General features: G+C 45.4%; 1 protein-coding gene and 1 long non-coding RNA gene across 3 annotated transcripts; one reads left to right on the top strand and one right to left on the bottom strand.

The window, feature by feature from the left end:
- The first annotated feature begins 1,560 nt into the window (after positions 1 to 1,560).
- Positions 1,561 to 14,477, top strand: LOC148777794 (uncharacterized). Of its 2 annotated transcripts, XR_016037407.1 has the most exons (6): positions 1,561 to 1,781; positions 1,873 to 1,958; positions 5,649 to 5,783; positions 7,597 to 7,730; positions 8,567 to 11,704; positions 12,967 to 14,477. It is a non-coding gene; the product is annotated as an uncharacterized LOC148777794 (long non-coding RNA). The 2 variants fall into 2 exon arrangements; XR_016037406.1 differs by having other exon boundaries at positions 1,561 to 1,958.
- A 2,018-nt stretch (positions 14,478 to 16,495) lies between these two features.
- Positions 16,496 to 17,344, bottom strand: NEUROG2 (neurogenin 2). The gene has a single exon (XM_055434619.2). The coding sequence runs from the start codon at positions 17,288 to 17,290 to the stop codon at positions 16,496 to 16,498; it is 795 nt and encodes a 264-aa protein (XP_055290594.2). The 5' UTR covers positions 17,291 to 17,344.
- Between the last annotated feature and the right edge of the window lie 2,485 nt (positions 17,345 to 19,829).

Below are 19,829 nucleotides of genomic sequence, written 5' to 3'. Positions count from 1 at the left end.
TTATGATTGACCCATTGGGGCATAACTCCTGGTGTAATACAGTATTTAACGTTGTGCCATGCACGTTGCACGTGTTCCATAAATGTTTGTGAATTGAATGAATGAATGATGGCAGGTGAAAAATCTCTTAATTAGATCCAGAGGGTCCTCTTTATTTGTAAAGTCCAAATAAGAAAGGCGTTCTCAGACACTGAGAATAGCTATGCCGCCATCTTTGTCTTACAAAAGACTCATCTGAATGATAATGAGTGTGGAAAATGGATTAGCTCCTGGGTGGAGGGGGTTTTTTCCTTTATTTGTTTGTTATTTGTTTTTGTTTTTTGTCTGGGTTAAAAAAATAAAAAAAGATGAGTGCTCCATCACTTAGGGAGTTTTAGTCCCCTCTTATTTTCCATGATTTTGATTTTAGTGTTTAAAATTAAGCTATTTTGGATACATGAATTAAAATTGGTAAAAAAAATAATAATACTAATGGTTCCCAGTGTTGTATTAAAATGTTGATTTTTATCATTATTTGATGCATCTGCCAATCATTTGACTCTGGAGAAACTGATTATTACTTGTTCTTGGATCCTAGTGATAAGGCACCATTATCTCTCAGAGTATTCTACTATTATGTGGTCACATTTGTTGCTTATCTAATTTTTAAGATGATTATTATAAATGTTGTCCTTATATGTATTATTACATAATATGTTTCAAATAAAGAACTGAATTATTATAAAAATAAGCAATAAAGAAGACGTAATTTATTGGTTTTGGCTCAGAAACCAAGTGTTTTAAAGTGCATTAAGAAGGGTATTTTTCAAGTTTCTTGAATTAAAGACTGTGGTTTTTCCTTTAGCCAGAGCAGCTAACCATCATTGAGATTAAGGATACATCATAAAACTAAAATCAAGCAAAATAGACTTCAGAAAAAAAAATTATCAGGGAGAAAGAAGACTTTTAATTGGGTTAGTATTGTATTTATAAATCGAATTGGGACTCTAACAAAGTGTCTGACTCTAATTTTTGATGTTTGATGATTGACAGCTATGAAGCCCCACTACTCTGCCTGACCTCTCTGTCCCACATCTGGACAAGCTGACCAGAAAACCCAGGTGCTGTCTCCTTTGGCACCAGCAGGAAGTTAAAAGCATGAAACCCCAACCTATGGAAAGAGCTCTCACACAAGCGTTATCCTCTAAACACCATAAAACCCTAAGCCCATTCTTTCAAGCCATTTTGCCCTCCTTTGGGAGGCTGCCTTGTTCTTCCCAGAAAACTTCCTTATGTGAATAATAATCTCACACCCTTTTGGTACATGTGTGGCATCATCAGTCTTGACATCCAGATTGTGGATGGGGCAGAGATCCATTGTGCATCTGCAGACTGACCACGGTAGGGGGAAATTGGCATTTTTAACTATGTGGAATATTCTGATCCATGAGTACCATACATCTCTTCATGTATTTAAGTTTTCTTTAATGTTTCTCATAAATGCTTTCTAGTTTTCAGCATGTACATTTTGCCCATCGTTTATTAAATTTTTCCTACATAGTTTATATTTTGATGCTATACATAGCCTTTGATGCTGTAGATAGTATTATTTTCTTATTTCAGTCTAGCACAGAGAAACGTAATTGAAGTGATATCAGCAGAATGGCAGAATAGGAGTTCTCTACCTATTACTTTTGTAATCATCCACAGATAAGAACATCTTTGTTAGAGCCAAGAAGTCCGGCAGAGAAACCCCAGCATGTCACTGAAACTGAAGAATCCAAAAATAAACCACTGAAGAGGTAAGAGGAACAGTTTCACTTTGCCCACATCACTCTTCTACTAAGGCGCAGTGCCAGGAATGACCCCCACAGCCATGATTTCTTTCACCAGGAAAGCTGAGAGCATGTGTGAGTACCTGGACTCTCCAGCCAGACAGGATGCTACCCAAGAAACCCACTTCTTTCTTACTTCTCCCAGTGAGTACTAAGGTGATCTGCAAGCTTGAGTGGTTGGGAGAAGTTAAGAGTGCACCAGCCAGGGCTCAGAATTCATCAAAGGGATGCTGCAAACTGCTTAATGCTACTAATTGATTCACGGATCCTGTCAGAAAGCCCATCTGTGAGAAACTGGAAATAATGTAAATCGGAAGCATTACATTAATACGGCTCCCCCTCACTTTGCAAAAGAGCCCTTCCAAATTATATATGTGCATCTTAATCAAGGCCATCTAGAAATAATCCTTCATATTTCTCTGTACTATTTCACTCCACAGTTTCTGAACGGCCATCCTAGAACTAGTGCCAAGCTGGTTGTGTCAGAATCATTCTAGTTTAAAAAAAAACCAAAAAACAGATTCTGGGCTCTAGGCTCAACAAGTCTCATCCTATAATAAGTCTGGAAAAGGAGCTGGGAATTTATAAAATATAACACAAGGGATTCTAGTGATCAGCCCCATTTGGAGACAAAAGAAACATCCATGTTTCCTAGAAACCACATTGGCTGTATTAGTAATGGAAGATAAGATTGTGGTCAACTGCAAGTCAGTTCACTTAGCGCTATTCCATTCTTAGCATGGTAGATAGTACTGCACCATGTGACTTTGCCATGCCTTGTTCAACTTATGCCCTACTGATGCACATTTAACTTGATTCCAAACTTTTTTTTACAAGTAACACTATAATAAACCTCTGAGCATGTGTGTGTACATGTGTATGTAAAGAAAGAGAGACAATAAGAGACAGAAAGGGAATTTCTGTGGGTAACTTCCTAAAAATAGAATTTCAGGTTCAAGGGGATATGCTTTTCAATGATTGAAACAGCCCCTCCAAAACCACACTATATAAGCTCCTCTCTTGTTCCAAGATTTATAATATTATCAAAGGATGAAATATTTTATATCATTCACCAAAGAATTATATTAATTATAGTTATTAACTATAAATAATGTCACTCAAGTCAACGGTAGTTATGATTATTCTAGGTTTTTACCAATCTGGGATTTTTATACTAAAATACCATGTATATTTGTTTCTGAACTTTGCCCCGAAGTTCAGCATGCCAAGTGCTGAGACATGGAGGTTTGAAGCAGAGAAAAGGTTTATTCAGGAGTCAGCCAAGTGAGGACAAAAGAGGCCAAGTCTCAACTCTGCCTCCCCCCAGGCAAGAGGCAGGGGGTATTTATGGGATAAAGCTGAGGCATTGGGACCAGGGAGAAAGGTGATCAAAAACAAGGAAAACATGAGATAATGGTCCTTCCATGTAGATTCCCAAGGCACAACTCAGTTGCAAGCCTCTTCTTGGGAAGAAAATGGTGGGGTTGGCACAATGTGAGGGTGGAGTTTTGGGGCTTCTGATGTAACACGGTCACCAAGGGGATACTTGAGCATGCCCAGCTGGAGGGTCAGTGGTCTCAGCCAGTCAAAACCAGCTCAAAGTAGACACAGCTGACTCCAAGTTCATGAAAGAACATCTTGAACAAACATTGTTCAGGCGACCTGACACTTGGAGGACATGCAAGTTTTTGCAAAAATACTCAAAGGGAAGATTCATCAGAGAAGGTAAGTTATAGGCCATTATTAAGCAATTTATAGTTTAAATGATAACTAGTGACTACCCTTGGTTTCATATTTAGTACACATTTCCAAAAAATAACAAAATAGCAACCATTTGTTGGGACTTCCTAATGTCCCAACCACATTCTGCATACTAGCTCACTTAGCTCTATTTAGAAAGTTAAAATTAAGGTGACCACACAGCTAATGAATATTAGAAGTGGAGTTTGAACCCAAGCTAACTGATCCCCAAACCTGGGTATGTGATACTCAGAGTATTCAAATTTAATTTTCTTTCTTACTGTGACAGACCATGTGAATTGTACATGAGATACAAGTGTATTACAACATACATAGAAAGGCCTTATGGTCACCTCAACCTGTTCAAACAACTGTGTTTATAGAGAATATGTCTAGAACGGCTAACTCCCACCTCGCCCACTGTCTCATTTCTCAGGTCTTCTATATGATCTTCAAGGCTTCAAAAGATTCTAGGTACGGCTGGTAAAGGTGAACTGTTGCACTAAAAAAAAAAAGGGATTGCTCAGGTTCAGTTCAGTTCAGTTCAGTCGCTCAATCGTGTCCAACTCTTTTCGACCCCATGAATCACAGCACACCAGGCCTCCCTGTCCATCACCAACTCCCGGAGTTCACCCAAACTCATGTCCATCGAGTCGGTGATGCCATCCAGCCATCTCATTCTCTGTCGTCCCCTTCTCCTCCCGCCCCTAATCCTTCCCAGCATCAGAGTCCTTTCCAGTGAGTCAACTCTTCGCATAAGGTGGCCAAAGTATTGGAGTTTCAGCTTTAGCATCAGTCCTTTCAATGAACACCCAGGACTGATCTCCTTTAGAATGGACTGGTTGGATCTCCTTGCAGTCCAAGGGACTCTCAAGAGTCTTCTCCAAGTAGCTCTGTTGATAATGACCACATCTATCTATGACAGGGGCTGAGGGGAGGGTTAACCTTCTAACTCCCTACTTTCTTCTTCTCAAACAAAGGAGGGGAGAACTTTTGAGATGTGTCATAATTGAGTATGCATATAAATAGGAATTTGGAACTGATTGTTCTTTGTCTATAAAAAAAACTTCCTTTCTTCATCAGTATTAACTCAATAAATACTTATTGAGCTCCTATTATGTGGGAGGCACTGTTACAGATGCTGGAGATAGTGTTGAATGAAGTGTGAACATGCATACACAACACACACATCCTCATAGATGGCCCAGTGAGGGGAGACAAGGTAAACAAAATAAGTTAGTAAGGTAGTATACTTGTTGGTGATAGGTGTGAGAAAAATAAAGATGGCTGGGCCTTTCCAAAGCAATGTACACAACTGGACAAGAATTTTAAGAATCGTATATGTATTCAATACATTGCCTTTAACTGAATTAATATCTAAAAATAAGCTATAAACTTATAAAGGAAAAAATCATATGTTGACTTGGATCTCTCCAAGTCTCTGCATGATAAGGTGAAAATCAGATCTCCTCACTAAAAGATCCATACTTGTATTACTTTTCATGAAATCCAGTGACAGAGTAGTATACTTCATCCAGCCTTTGGAAAACAAGGAGGAGAACACTAGTTCATAAGGAATCAAGCAAAAACCCAAACTGCCATGCTTGGGGCTGCTTCCTCCAGTTTTTACTACCTCTCCTCTGCTCTACAGCTCTCTGCTCTGAGGCCCACCCTCCCCCTCCTCAGCAAACCAGACCATCATGTTAATAAGAGTTGATTTGTAAATAGCGTCTCCCTCATGCCATCTCCACCCCCCTTTGGCCAGGATCCTACTTTTCTGCTCAATGGCACAGATGCGGCTTTGACTGGGACCAGGCAGCTATTAGCAGCAAATCCAGTGAGGGAAATTAATGAAGGGGACAACTAATAAAAGACAGCTCAGGACAGCCAGACTAACTTGCTCCGAGCAGTAATTAACTTTTTTCTTTTTTTTTTTTTTTTAGCTCATGAAGGTAAATATGCCATCGGCACTGGTCCAGTCTAACTCTTCTTTATTAAAAAGGAAAGAGCAGGAGCATTCATGGGGAGCTGAGACTTAATCTATTTTTCCCCCAAGAAGAACCATTTTAAATTACTTGTGTGATGTGTTTGTAGATCTGTGATGCCCAAATCAAGATATACCTTTAAAGATGAGAGAAAAATGAGGCTGATGAAGAAATATAAGTCTCTGAATAAAAGAAATAGTCATCTTCTACTTGAAGACAGCTTGAAAGAGAATCTTTTTTAAAGGTTTGCTTTTCTTCCCTACCTAAAATGATTGACTTTTTCTGTTCAATGCAAATGCTGACTAAAAACAAGATTGGATTCAAAGTGCATGACAAGTCTTACAGGTCAGTGTTAAATATTAGCCTAGCTTAAGGGACATTTCAGTTGCCTTGCTCCAGTCTCCATTTCCCTTTTTTAAAGACACAGTTATGAAAAGCAACTTAAAATTTGCTTTCTTCATCTATTTTTAAAAAATCAACACAGCAGTTCTTCTGAAGATATGTCTTCTGAAAATATATGTATCAACATAAAACTGTTGAGGTTTGCCCAAAGTATTTCTAAAAACACACCTATAGTATTTTATTTAAAAAAGAAAAAAAACTTTGAAAGTCAGAACTAGAAGAGACTTTAGAAATATCTAGTTATCAGGCTGAGAGACTTACCCCTGGTCACATAGCCAATCAGTAACAAAAAAGATCCTTATCAAAAATTCAGCCTGTTGACTCAATTCAGTGCTCTGGCTTCCCTAAAATGAGAAGCCTCATTACATACTCTAAAAAGTTAAAAAGCTGATTTTGGTACTTCCTCTAAATCTGTAATTTATTGATATAGTCCCCTTATAGGCTTGGATATAACAGGATCAAATAACATTTCATTTGTTATTTGAGTTCTATCTAAGTGTCCCAGGAATCAATTTACTCTTCCATCTAGCCTCCAGAACCTGTGGTGCCATGTCAATCACATTCAGAATGTTGTTGTTCAGTCACTAAGTCATGTCCGACTCTTTGTGACCCCATGGAGTGCAGCACACCAGGCTTCCCTGTCCTTCACTATCTCCCGTAGTTTGCCTCAGACTCATGTCCATTGAGTTGGTGATGCTATCTAACCTAATCCTCTGCTGCCCTCTTCTCCTTTTGCCTTCTATCTCTCCCAGTATCAGGATCTTTTCCAATGAGTCGGCGCTTCGCATCAGCTGGCCAAAATATTGGAGCTTCAGCATCAGTCCTTGATGCTGAATCAACCATTCAGGGTTGATTTCCATTTGGAGAAGGAAATGGCAACCCATTCCAGTATTCTTGCCTGGAGAATCCCGTGGACAGTGGGGCCTGGCGGGCTACAGTCCATAGGGTCGCAGAGAGTTGGACACAACTAAGCATGCAGGAGCACATTCTGGGTGGGATGTAGCGAATACATAATTATGTGCAGGACTCTCTCAAGGATAGATGGCTTCAAATAATGGATGCCCTCCCAGAAAACCACCTGCAGGCAGTCAGTAACACTGTGTAAAGGAGAGGACAGCTCCATACTGTGATTTCCCACAAGGGAGCAGAAAGGCTAGGTGTGGTGAATAAAAGGACTTCATACATACTTACTTCTACATCAGCAGTATGGGTAAATAAAATTAGTTTATTAAATAAAATAGAGAAAATGAGGACAGTGACTCTAGATGCTTTAAAAATAAAATAGCTTTTATTACATAAGGTATGTAAAGTAGTCAAATTTAAAGGAACAGAAAGAAGAATATTGGTTGCCAGAGGTTGGACGGGAGGGAAAATGGGGAGTTGTTGTTTGATGTGTGTAGAGTTACTGTTTTGTAAACTGAAAACGTTCTGGAGATTGGTTGAAAACACTGAATATACTTAAAACTAAACTAACTGTACAGTTAAAAATGATAAAGATGATTAAAAAAAATAACTTTTAGAATGGCTATAGACTTTGAGCCATAAAACTTTCTTGCATGTCCAAAAATAAAATTATCTTTTATAACAGAATCTTCAGACTATGTAACCCTATGGACTATAACCCTCCAGGCTTCTCTGTCCCTTGAATTCTCCAGGAAAGAAAGCTGGAGTGGGTTGCCTTGCCATCCCCAAGGGGATCTTCCCAACCCATTGAACCTGCATCTCCTGTGACTCTTGCACTGCAGGCAGATTCTTTACCACTGAGCCATTGGGGAAGCCCCATTCAGAGGTAAGCCACCAAGTTTTCAGACTTTTTTTTTTTTTTGCTACAAACAAGTGATAAAGTCTTCAAATGAATTCAGTTCAGTTTAGTTCAGTAGCTCAGTCGTGTCTGACTCTTCGCGACCCCATGAATCACATGTTAATCAAAGTGGGCTGTTATGATGCAATAACAACCTTCCAATCTATCTTCATGGCCTTTAACTCGGAAGTTTTTCTCCCTCAAGTAACACTGTAAGTTGAGGTGGACACTTCATATATTCTTTATATGATCACCCAGAATTCCAACCAGCTTTGATATTTTGGCCTCACCACTCAAGAGAAGAGGGAGATAGAGACTACAGATGGAGTCTTGTCCTATTGTAAGGGGCCTGAGCATGCCTAGTAGGGTTAGAACATCAGACATTGGTAGAGACTAGAAATGTCCTCCACAGTATCCAGCAGCAGGATTTTGTCCAGATAGAATGAAATGAAATCACAGGCTTTAAGAATTCCAGAGTAGAATAAAGATGGCACCAATGAAACATGTAGGAATATTGCCAAGTATATATGGGAGGCACTATCAGAACAAGAAATAATTCTTTTCAAACAGTGATACAATGCTGAAGGGCAGTGGCTGATGGTTGTGACTATTATAGATTCCGTGAGACACAGTGAAGATACTGTGTGGTATAATCATAGCTGCTTTGTTATGTTTTTAGAAGACTCCCAATCCCTTCGAGTACGCTATCAAAATCCTAAAGTGTGTCATGAATATCAAAAAGTGGAGAAGTCTAACATCTATGAATTCTCTCCTTCTACTCTCTTACAAAAGATCTTGTAACATTCCTTATTTTGCTGGGGCAGATGGTGACTGCAGCCATGAAATTAAAAGACGTTTGCTTCTTGGAAGAAAAGCTATGACCAACCTAGACAGTATATTAAAAAGCAGAGACATTACTTTGCCAACAAAGATCCATCTAGTCAAAGCAATGGTTTTTCCAATAGTCATGTATGGATGTGAGAGTTGGACTATGAAGAAAGCTGATCACCGAAGAATTGATGCTTTTGAACTGTGGTGTTGGAGAAGACTCTTGAGAGTCCCTTGGACTGCAAGGAGATCCAACCAGTCCATTCTAAAGGGGATCAGTCCTGGGTGTTCATTGGAAGGACTGATGCTAAAGCTGAAACTCCAATTCTTTGGCCACTTCATGAGAAGAGTTGACTCACTGGAAAAGACTCTGATGCTGGGAGGGATTGGGGGCAGAAGGAGAAGAGGATGAGATGGTTGGATGGTGTCACTGACTCAATGGACATGAGTTTGGGTGAACTCCTGGAGTTGGTGATGGACAGGGAGGCCTGGCGCGCTGTGATTCATGGGGTCGCAAAGAGTCAGACACGACTGAGCAACTAAACTGACTGGAAAACAGCACCACTGAAGAAAATTGAACATTGTTGTCTTTTTGGTGGAAAGAGGTAGAATTAGCAGTTATCTGGAGAGCTAAGAACCAGGTATTGTCACCATAGGGATTTGCTCCAGTCTGCTTTGTCATGCAGTATCACCATTACCATCTTATACATGTTGTTATCATCAAAGACATAAATATCTGAGAGATTCAGAATAATGTAAAGGTGAGGGGTCTTTGACCAGTGCCTTTGTCAGTTCAGCTTCATCTTCTATAGCCTAGAACCATGTTGCTCTGAAAAAAACTCTAAGAAATCTTGACAACTCTCCCCAATGTAAGCGAGCAGAATAGTCCAAGATTCCAGAAGTTTTATTCTGGTAGAACTGAAACCCCTTTTAAATTATTTGTTCACCGAGAAATAAAACTCAGTTTTCACTACACTCTTTCTGATTCTTCCCAGACTGAAGATGTCAGATGGACTCTCCTAGGTCTCCTGAAAGTGATAGGAACTTCTTTTGCAAAGCTATCAAGAGCTCTGTTAGTAAGGTTTGACTTTCTTCTAATTCAGAAGAAACACTGGGTTTGAACTCAAAATTTTTCAGTGGCTTTACTGCTCTAATAGCAAAATTCAAGTTTTCTTATTTGTCTATTTCAAGCTGCTGCCATGGTGGTTTTGAGTTAAGGAAGATACTAGTTCAGATAGACTTGATTCTGTCTTCTTTTTGATCATGTTGTAGGCACTGTGAAATGAAAGAAGTATTAATGCATTAATGCAATAGTCATCTGAAGTTTATGGTTAGACTTTCTCCATACATTTTCAAAGGTATATTCCAGGTTTTACCTCATTTGATTTCTTTTCCAAAATTATCTGGAAAGTGAGGCAAAAAATAACTATATCCTCACACTGAATCAATCTTCTTGTACATGTTTGCATGTAGTGTTTCAATTTATGTAAAAGGTTGAAAAAACACAAAATCAAAGTTATCCCAGAATCTCTCATTTTTAAATTATTTCAGTGCATAGCAAGATTTGTGTGTTAACAGAAAGAAAGCAACAGCAAGCCCGTGAGGCTGTCTTTTGTCACACTGGCACTAGTTTGGCTTCTTTCTGCTATTCTTATATCAAGGAGGCAATAAACCCCCTTGAGAGTCATAGAGCTGCCTGCGGAGCCCTAACAGGGCATAGAAGCCTTTATGCCAAAATACAATGCACAAAGGGATCATAAACACATTTGAAAAGGAAGATGACCTCTTTGTCACAAGGAATTAGACTTTACTGCAAGCTGCTACCATGGAAACAAGTCCCCAGCTTTCTCTGCTTATTTTGAAGTTTCCTGTTCCCCATATAACATGGACTTTTACTTAATTGTTTCTAGATCAAATAAAATTGGTGAAAGGTTTTGATTCTTTGCTTCATGGTTTAATGTCTCCAAGTATGCCTGCAGGTCCTGAAGAAAAACAAAGAAAGTAGTGATGGAATCATTAGAAAGGAAGGAAAAGTGAAGAAAAATACTGGTGTCATGGTCTGTTCTACAATTCAACAAGATCAGAGAAGAGACACACTTGTTATTAAATCTTTCAAAGACCAGCTACAGTCCAACAGTGTCTCTTAGAGATGCGTTCTTTGAAATAATTTTAGCTTTTTGCCTCTCGATTTCTTACATCTCTGGAATTCAGTATACCCTATAGTGTCTACAGAGCGACTCTCAAAGTCCAAACAAAATTACAAGTATACTGCCGCTTGGGAAAAAATCTTGAATCTATTATTTTATATGATACAAAGAAAACCGATTGTTTATACGACTACAGTCTTGAAAAGTAAAAAGAAGAGAATTTATAATGAGCTAAGCAACCGTTGAAGCTCTGCGTCCAAAAGCTGGTGAGTCACTTGAAGAATGGCCCGGGGTCCAGCTCGGAGGATGCGGGGACTCGGAAGACGGACAGGTAGTGGGACCCGGTGGCGCAGGTGCTTCGGGGATCCTCCTTTCCCTCGGGAGTCTCCCCACTCCCGCCCTCCCGAAATCCTGGACTCTGGGCGGGGCGGGGGAGGTTGTGCGTTTCTGCCACAGGTGAGACCTACCCAGCCTGGAGATCAGAGCTGGCACCTGTCCAGTTGCTGGGGCAGCCCCGGCTTTTAACGTAGTGTTTCTAGTCAATAATCCAAGCTGACTTTTCCCCATTTGCTCTTGAGGGGCTGGAGATGCTGGCGCAAGCGAAAGCAAACAGGAACGCTCGCATCGCCTCCCCTCCTCCCGCGACCCTAGCAGAGAGAGAGAGAGACGGAGAAGTCATTTATTGCAGCGCACACACACCATCAGGACTCTTTCCCACTCCATCTTCCGACTCCCTCCACCTTGCAGGGAAATCGCAGCTCCGGCCACACTGGCTTTCTCGATCTGCTTTCCGGATGAGTGAATTTCTTTGCTCCTCTCGCCTGTCGGGGACCAGCTGAATCTGCCCCTAAGTTGCGTTCCCGGGGACCCTCCCCACTCCGTTTCCACTCGGGAACCAAAGAGCAGCTCACTTCGGCATCCTCCGGAAGACAAACCCCATCCATTCATTCATCTGTGGGTGAACAAGAAGGAAAAGAAGAAACAGAGGTGGGCCGCAGGGCGAAGCGGGAGCGAGAGGAGTACAGTGTTGGGTAAACCAAACTGGGAAAAGAAAAACGGGTGCGGGACGAGGAGGACCGCTCTAGCGGACCTCGCCCCTCCTCGGCCAGGGGGGGACCCCTGCGGGTGCCCACGGCGAGCCACGTGGAGAAGCCCAAGGGAGACGCAATCCCCCCCCCCCGGGTTTTGGAAAAGAAACTGCTGGGAACAATGAACCTTGAAGGACAGAGGGAGGTGGAGGGGGGTGAGAACCCTCGTCCTTCCCCCTTCCCCCCTCCTTTTGGACATTCCTTAGGTTTAATCATTAAAGTGGATCCTTTTTAAAAGGGAGGCAGCAGCTGAACAGTGCCGTTTCTGACAGTCTGCCACACACTGTCAGTGAAGTGAAAGATCTGGACCGAGCTTGGTTGCCTCGCTACCAATAGCAGACTTGGGGAGACCAAGCCTCCGATTTCTGGCCACATCAAAGCAGTGATTATGCAAATACCCATTTTTTTTTTTTAAAGAATAAAATGGAGGGGGAATTATTTATCAAACAATGAACCCCCTGCCAGGGCGGGAAACAATAGATCAGACTAGATAGCCCTTCTAGCCCCAGGCTGGGGGAGAGGGAAGGGGGGGGATGCTGGCGCCCTCACGTTTTATTGGTCTAACCTAATTTCACTAATTCTCTTTTCACACATTTTCTTTGGCGGATTCGGAGGCCAGGACTTTCACGCTCCCGGGAGCGCCCTGCATTGGCGCGATTCAAGGGCTGCCTGCTTTATTTAATTAATACATTCAAAGCTCGCCTGGGCCTGGAGAGCCAGAGGGTGGGGAGAGACCGAGGCCGGGCGTGAGCAGGAGGCCCTTTTAACGGGTTCCAGGTGTCGATGCCCAGAAGTCACAACCGGCCCAAGGCTGTGCCATGCAGGGGGCGCACGCGGTGGGCGGCAGCGAACCGCAGCTTCCAGGCTCTCCAGCAGACCCGACCTTGCCGCCGCCGGGAGCCCAGGCGACCCAGGCCGGAGGGTGGGCGCGGCAGAAGCGGGCCTTGGGCCTAGATATCCTCTGAGGGTAACGGGACCCTTGCTCCTTCCGGCCAAGGCCGCCCGGGGCCTTCCGACGCCCTCAGCGCCACTGGGCCCTCGGGGCTCTCTTCCCGAAAGGGCGCCCACCCGGCTCCTGCCCAGGGGCGCCCGGGTACTCCTCTGGCTCCCGCTTCGCCTGGCGACCCTCTGTCTCTTCTTTTCCTCCTTATTCGTCCACAGATGAATGTATTTTAAATCTGGGGAAGGAAAATCAACCTTAAGTCCTGGGCACTTCAGAACAAGTAAATACAATCAATGCCTGAAGCCTGACGGCGCCAAAGCGAAGATCCGCCCGGGGCGCGACCAACCCTCACACTTCTCCGCGCTTAGGTAAACGCGCCGCCGCCGCTGGCGCTGGGAAGGTCTGGCAACTGTAGCGGTGTGGGACTGTCAGCAGAACATTTCCATGGTCTTGCTTGAAACGACTCTCGGCAGAGGGCTCCAGAAATAGAACGGCTTGGCTTGCCCAGGAACCTACTTGGTACAGACAAACCAAGCGGGTCACAGGGCAGGCACAATGCGGGAGGAAGGAATGGATTAAATCGAGGAGCGACTATATTCCCTTCAGCTGAAGCTGCGACCTGTAATTCTCATTACAGGAGGGAAGAGGACGAGTGGGCCTCACAGGCTGTGGAGCTTGCGGTGGGCTGGGAAGGAAAACTCCTAGTGCGAAGTGAGGCAGAAAGAACGTTCTTAATCGCTAAAAGTGATTAGATGCCATAAAGAATAAGTGCACCTATTTCGTGTAAAATAGGGCTTCCCTGATGGTTCAGTGGTAAAGAATCTGCCTGCAATGCAGGAGACCCGGGTTCGATCCCTGGGTTAGAAGGAGCCCCTGGAGAAGGGAATGGCAACCCACTCCAGCACTCTGCCCTGGAGAATCCCATAGATGGAGGAGCCTGGTGGGGTATAGTCCATGGGGTCGCCCAGAGTTGGGCAAGACTGAAGCGACTAAGCAGCAGCAGCAGTGTAAAATAAGGTGTGCTGTAGATAGAGAAGGAAAAGCCTGAGTGTAGATCGCAGGTGGTAAACCGAATTCCTACCATATATGAGGTGCTTCTGATGTGTAAGAGGACCTGCAAACTCTGGCTGAAGGAGACTCTGGCCCTGGAGTAGCTGTGCAGAGGCGGCTGCTAGATTCAACTGGGTCACAGGTTAGGTCATTAGCTGTATTACCATTAATCAAAACTATGACTGTTGAGCCCTCTCTCGATCCATGCCTCTCCAAATAAGCCATCAGGGTTACCACCTGGTTATAGGATTCCCATCCCCTCTTCCCCCTCCAGTTGAGTTTTCCTGAGTACCTGCAGGTGAAGAGTTGCCTCCCCAGACCTGTGTCAGGAACCTGTTTCTTGGCAAGTTTCCAAAAGAAGTCTGTTCTCACAATAACCATCATCATCACTAAAAGAACAGTGATTTGGCATTAAAACTGTGATATTTTAGAATTCTAATACCACAATTGCTTGGCTTTTTAAACACTAGAAACATAAAAGTGTAAGAGAAATATCTCCTTCTCCTTATTAGATAATCAAGAGTGGTTAAGAATAATAAAATCTTTAAACTAGAAGATGTTTTCCAACAAATCTCCCTTACATCCAGAGATGAAAACCAAACAAATCCTGGGTTGGTTCTTCCTTTTATTAAAAATAGCTCCTCAGTTATTAAACACAATATTTCTACATGAACAGAGAGGAGGAGTAGTTAGGACATTTTAGAATGATCATTGGTTTATGCAGAGTAGTGGAGGATTTGCTTAAACCAGAAGCAGATATGAAATTCATGAGGGTGGGGAGAACTATGAACAAACAACATTTCTTTGCTGGCATGATTTTTTTTTTTTTTTCTGGCTTGTCAAGTCCTGGCCACCTTCCCCTAAAGTGGTCAGCCTTCACTTGGTCATCCTTGAGCCAAGGCCAGTCAAAGAGCATTGATTTCTGCTTTGGAGACTGAGCTGCAAGTTACAGAGTTATGTATCCTGGCGATTAGGAAACCATTTTTGCTTTCTCTCTGAAGATGTTTTGACTACATAAATCGTTTTAACAAAGAATGAATTGGCTGACATGAAATCAGCATCTAATAATGGATTTATAAACATTCAGTTATGTCACAGATATTAGAGATGACTGTCCAGTCCCTTTTGTTTACAGACGATAACTGAAGCTCAAAGAAGTGAAGTGGAAGAACCAAATTTCTCACACTCCGTCAAGATAGTTCAACTCCACTGTTTTTTAAAAGCAAGTTTCTGAACTTTGGTGCTCATCATTACTTAATCTTGTTTAATAGCAGACTAATCTTGTTTGCTCAGAAACTGATTTCTTAAAAACCAAGCTTTTATTTGTATGGAGAGTTACACTTTTATGTCAATGTTAGTGTCTTGAATATAATTCAGCTTCCTATGATTGCTTAGACCTTATGTGTCAATGAAATCTACACACAGACATTGACAAAACAAAAACAAACGAGTACTCTACTCAATTTGATATAGGGAGTTAAGGAAAAAATGCAACTTATTCGTCTAAAAGCCACCTAAACAGGAAAGTAATAATGAAACACACAAAAATTATGAAAATTAGATACTTTATTTATAGTTTAATCACAACAATTTTCCTGTTCTTTCAAGACGTAAATACATACTAGAATAAACTCTGTAGAATATACAAAAAATACATACTTTTCCCATGAAATTTTTCTTTATAATAAATAGAAGGAAACACGTGTGTGGCTGATCCTGATAATACTCCGTGTCTGCTTAGGTTTTCAGTCTGTTGATTTATTTTTAATCTCTTGAAAGAACGGGGGAGTTTCTTCTCCCCTAAAAGGTCGAGATAAATAATTCATGAAGCAATCCTCCCTCCTGATTTTTCCCTTTTCCTCCACATTTTTCCTTTTGATAGAGAGTTCAGCCTAAATTTCCACGCTTGCATTCAGTCATTACAAAGCCTACAAATTATACAATGACTTCTAACCTGGCCCTCTAACAAAACAAGTTTTCCCCCCCTTATAAATCATAAGAGACAGATGGCAAAATGGAGAAGAAAAAGGAAAGAGAAGAGCGGGACAATAGGCTTTGTGACGAATCTGGGAAACAGAACAAAGTGCACATCAGAGAGGGAAAGTTTGGTTTGACAGGTGAAATTCCCACAGCCCGCAGGCAGCACTGGGAATAAAGCAGATGCTAGCCATTGCAAATCTGTGGATAATATTATTACCGATAAAATCATTCAGATGCTAAGATACATTTCTTTCTACTCGACATTAACATCTCTATGTAGAAGCAAAGGTGAAGAGATCACAGGAACCGGTTGCGTTCCCCCTGGGAGATTCACATGAATCGCACCGAGGGCAGGAGCGTCAGTCCGCTCTACAAACTCTTTAGACGCGTCACCTTTATCTCTTCCCAGCCTCTTTTTACCTTAAGTGCCTCCCCCCTCCCCGCCCCAAACTCTACAATCCTCTTTGACAATAAGCTCCATCACACCAATAAATTAGAGAGCCCGGCTGAACTAAGGAAGCCCTTAGCCAAGGAATGCAACAAATAACCAAGTAATCAGAACGGCTACACATGCTCTGAGCAGTGAGACGGTTTCCGGGGCATGGAAAGCGGGGGATAGGAGGGGTGTGGGAGGAGGGCTTGATCGGGGGCAGGAAAGGGTACCCACTAAGGCCTGGCGTGGGTAGCAGAGATGGCAGTTGTAGGTACAGCCCCTGACTATGGGAGGTGAGGTGCGTAGCGGTGCTTGTCTGGAGGTGGGGGCTGCCAATAGTCCATGTCTGAACCCTCCGGGCTGGCGGGAGATAAAGTGCAGCTGTAGGGGGAGGTGGAGTTGGAGGACGCCGAGGAAGACTCCGCGGGGCTGTTTGTGCAGCTCCACGTGGAGGCGGGCGAAGGGCTGTCTCCGCTGTTGCTCAAGGCGGCGCTAGTGCCTCCCGGGCTCAGCATGACTGCCTCGGAGAAGAGCGCCCCGGGCAGGCCGCCGCCCCCACAGTGGTCAGCCAGGCGCAGGGTCTCGGTGAGCGCCCATATGTAGTTGTGGGCGAAGCGCAGGGTCTCGATCTTGGTGAGCTTGGCGTCCTCTGGGAATGTGGGGAGCACCTCGCGCAGCGCGTCCAGCGCCGCGTTGAGATTGTGCATGCGGTTGCGCTCGCGGTTGTTGGCCTTCAGTCTACGGGTCTTCTTGATGCGCTGCACGGTCTCGGCCGTCTTGGCGCCGCGAGAAACAGCCCTTGCCCTCGAGGGGCGCCGCTTGCACTCATGCACCACCCCCAGCAGCCGCGCTGGCCGGCAGCCCTCGGCTCCTCCCGGAGAGCCGCCCAGCGCCGCGGGCCCGGCGTCCGCCGCAAGCTGCCGCCGCGCTCCGCCCGCCGCGCCCAGCTCCTCCTCTTCCTCCTCGTCCGCGCTGGAAGACACAGGGGTCAGAGCCGCCGAGGCGGGGGAGGCCGAGCCGAGCAGCACCAGCACGTCCTCCTCCTCCTTTAACTCCGAGGTCTCGGATTTGACGAACATCCTGGAGGAGAGAGCAGAGAGGGAGAAAGAACCAAATGGGGTGTGAATATAGCCGCAGAGGTAAGCTGTCAGCGGTATCGGGACTTGCTGCGCGCCCGAGGAGACCCGCTCGGAATCGCGCCAAGGAGGAAAGCAACTTGGGAAGGAAACCCCGCCTGTGTTCTCCCAGCTCGCGGGCGCCCCTTGTTGTGACCCTGTCGCCAGCCAACTGGGCTCCGAACTCTGACACTCCCTGACAGCTGTGTTCTCTCCCGGGAAGGGACTGCGGCCCCTGCGGCCCTTCGTCGCGAGCGAAGGGCGTTCGGACGTGGTGGGACGCCGTGCGGGAAACGCCCCTGAGTTGGAAGCCGCAGCGCGGGGACTTACTCGGCTCTGTCTCTAAACGTGCCTCGGCGTCGCTCTCTGGCGCGTGCTGCGATTCTCCGCGCAGCCGGGAGCTCGGCGCTGCTCCTTCTGCCGGCTTGGAGGCACCGGGCCTGGCGCCGCTGCGGCGCGGCTCCGCGGGGGACCTCTCTGACCGACGACTTTGCCAAGAGCCCCGGCGGCCTCGGCGACCCGCCCGGGTCTCGTGTGTTGTGGTGGTGGTGCGTGTCTGTCTTGTCAGTCAGTCCCTGGACGCGCAGCTCCTGGCACGCGACTCCCAGGCACTCCAGTTAAAGCGAAGCTGCTTGTGGTTCAGTGGCTGCGTGTCTGGCACACGACTCTCCTTAAAACCCCTTATATACCACCAAGAAAACAATCAGATCTGCCCCCGGGGCCCCCACCTCCCCCCCAGCCCTCGGCCGCCGCTTTCTCCTCCCCTCCGCTGTGCTGGCCCCCCTTCCTCCCCGCTCGTCCCTAGCCGGCTTACTCTTTTCATTGCATTATCATCATTCATTTCTTTCTTTCTTCACCCGCTTCCCCCCCTCCCCTGGCCCTGCCATCCATCCATCCCCCTCTTTCCATCGCCCCCCGCCTCTCTTCCCCCCTTTATCTAATCAGCATAACATGGTTCTAAAGCTCCCGTTGGAGCTCGAGGCTGCGGCCGGACTGCTGGAGCGGCGGCATCGGCTCAGGCTGCGGCTGTTGTCGCCGTCGCTGCCCATTGTGATTGGTGGCTCGCGCTCGGCTGGAGCGTGCCGCTAATTTATTAATGAATGGAGGTCGCGAGGCGCAGCTGGCCAATCAGGGCGCCCCGGACTCCGGGAGGCCTGCGAGCCACGCGCACAGGAGCCCGCTCCCTTTCAGCGGCTCATTAGGGGCCGGGGCGCTGGGGGCGGGTGGGGAGACCGAGGCGACCGCCCGGGTCCGAGTCCTCGCGGCCGCACCCCACCCCCGTCCCGACGCGCACGCGCACGCCCCGCGAGGCACCGGGCGCTGTCTGGCCTCTGAGCTCCCGGACACCGGGATCCGAGAAATTAGTTAATAGGGGTCAGAATCCCGGGAAAAGTAGTAAGCCCTCTGCGGCAGCCGGACGTCTCTTGGCAAAGCTTCTTAGGAACGGTCTCAAATAGTAAAGTATTTCAAAACGCTTTCGTTTGGTTAAAGGAGGCATAGGGTATGGATGGCGATCTGTGGTCACTTGGCGGGCAAGCAGGTTTGGGTTCCAGAAAGACTGATGTGGAAGGGTGAAGAGAGAGGACGCTGGAAGATTCATAGAGGCTTCTCCTGACAGGGTGATCGAGTAGAGGAGCAGTTGATGGACTTTTAGAGGAGGTGAAACTAAAACCACTCACTTACTAGAACTAAAAGGGGCCTCCTCATTTTACGTGTGTCACACAGCACCATACAGGTTTTGGTTTTCGGGGAAGGGTGGGGGGCCTTCAGAGCTAACCCCTGTTTATGGTGGGGCGGGACCGCAAAGGGCTTCCTGCATAGGTGGCAGCGGGACGAGCGGCCAACTTGTAGCTCGGCAGAGCGAATGGGCTGCGTTGACATTTCCATGACCTCTGCTCCGCGCTGGGGGGCGTTGTAGGGACATGGGGCCCGTCCTCCCGATTCTCCCGGCTTTTCAATAGGAAAAAAGAGCTGGAGGGCTACTGGACCTCGGAGGGAACTTGTTCTGAATTGCTCAACAGCCATCCCTCCCTCCTCCTCCTCCTCCTCTTCCTCCTGCCCACCCTCTTGTCGAAGTGGCTGACTTCTTAGAACCACAGCCCCCAGAAGTGTGTGCTGGGCCGAGTGTTAGGTGGTGCATGGGTTGCGGGAATGGATCTGGACTCCAGTAGATTGCAGAGGAGTGTCTTTTGCAGATTAAGTTTCAGCAAGGCGCAATGGGAATGTTAAGATTTGAGAAGTGGTGAGAGAAAAAGAATATTGTCTGTGGTCTCGGTCTCATTCGGATTGTAGCAATTGGAAACAAGCTGTATTTCAGAGAAAGGGACGATGAAAGTGTTTGGGCATGGTTTTAATTTGTTTAACGTTTTCTTCAGGGAGATAATGAGCGGGCTTGGAAGGCATAAAGTAAAGAAAATGAAAATTAGAATCTCATGAAAGGGACTGCTACCCACTGCAGCTATCCAACCTAAGACTTCTTTGTCTTGAAATTATTTGAAAATTG

The sequence above is a fragment of the Moschus berezovskii genome, chromosome 5 (genome assembly GCF_049115385.1).
Source record: "Moschus berezovskii isolate FMDL1 chromosome 5, NW_MosBer_1.0, whole genome shotgun sequence".
In the NCBI taxonomy this organism is placed as follows: Eukaryota; Metazoa; Chordata; class Mammalia; order Artiodactyla; family Moschidae; genus Moschus; species Moschus berezovskii.
This window is presented reverse-complemented; position numbering and strand designations above follow the sequence as displayed.

Excerpts from the sequence above, each read along its gene's own strand:
- NEUROG2 (XM_055434619.2), bottom strand. The coding sequence starts at position 17,290 with ATGTTCGTCAAATCCGAGACCTCGGAGTTAAAGGAGGAGGAGGACGTG.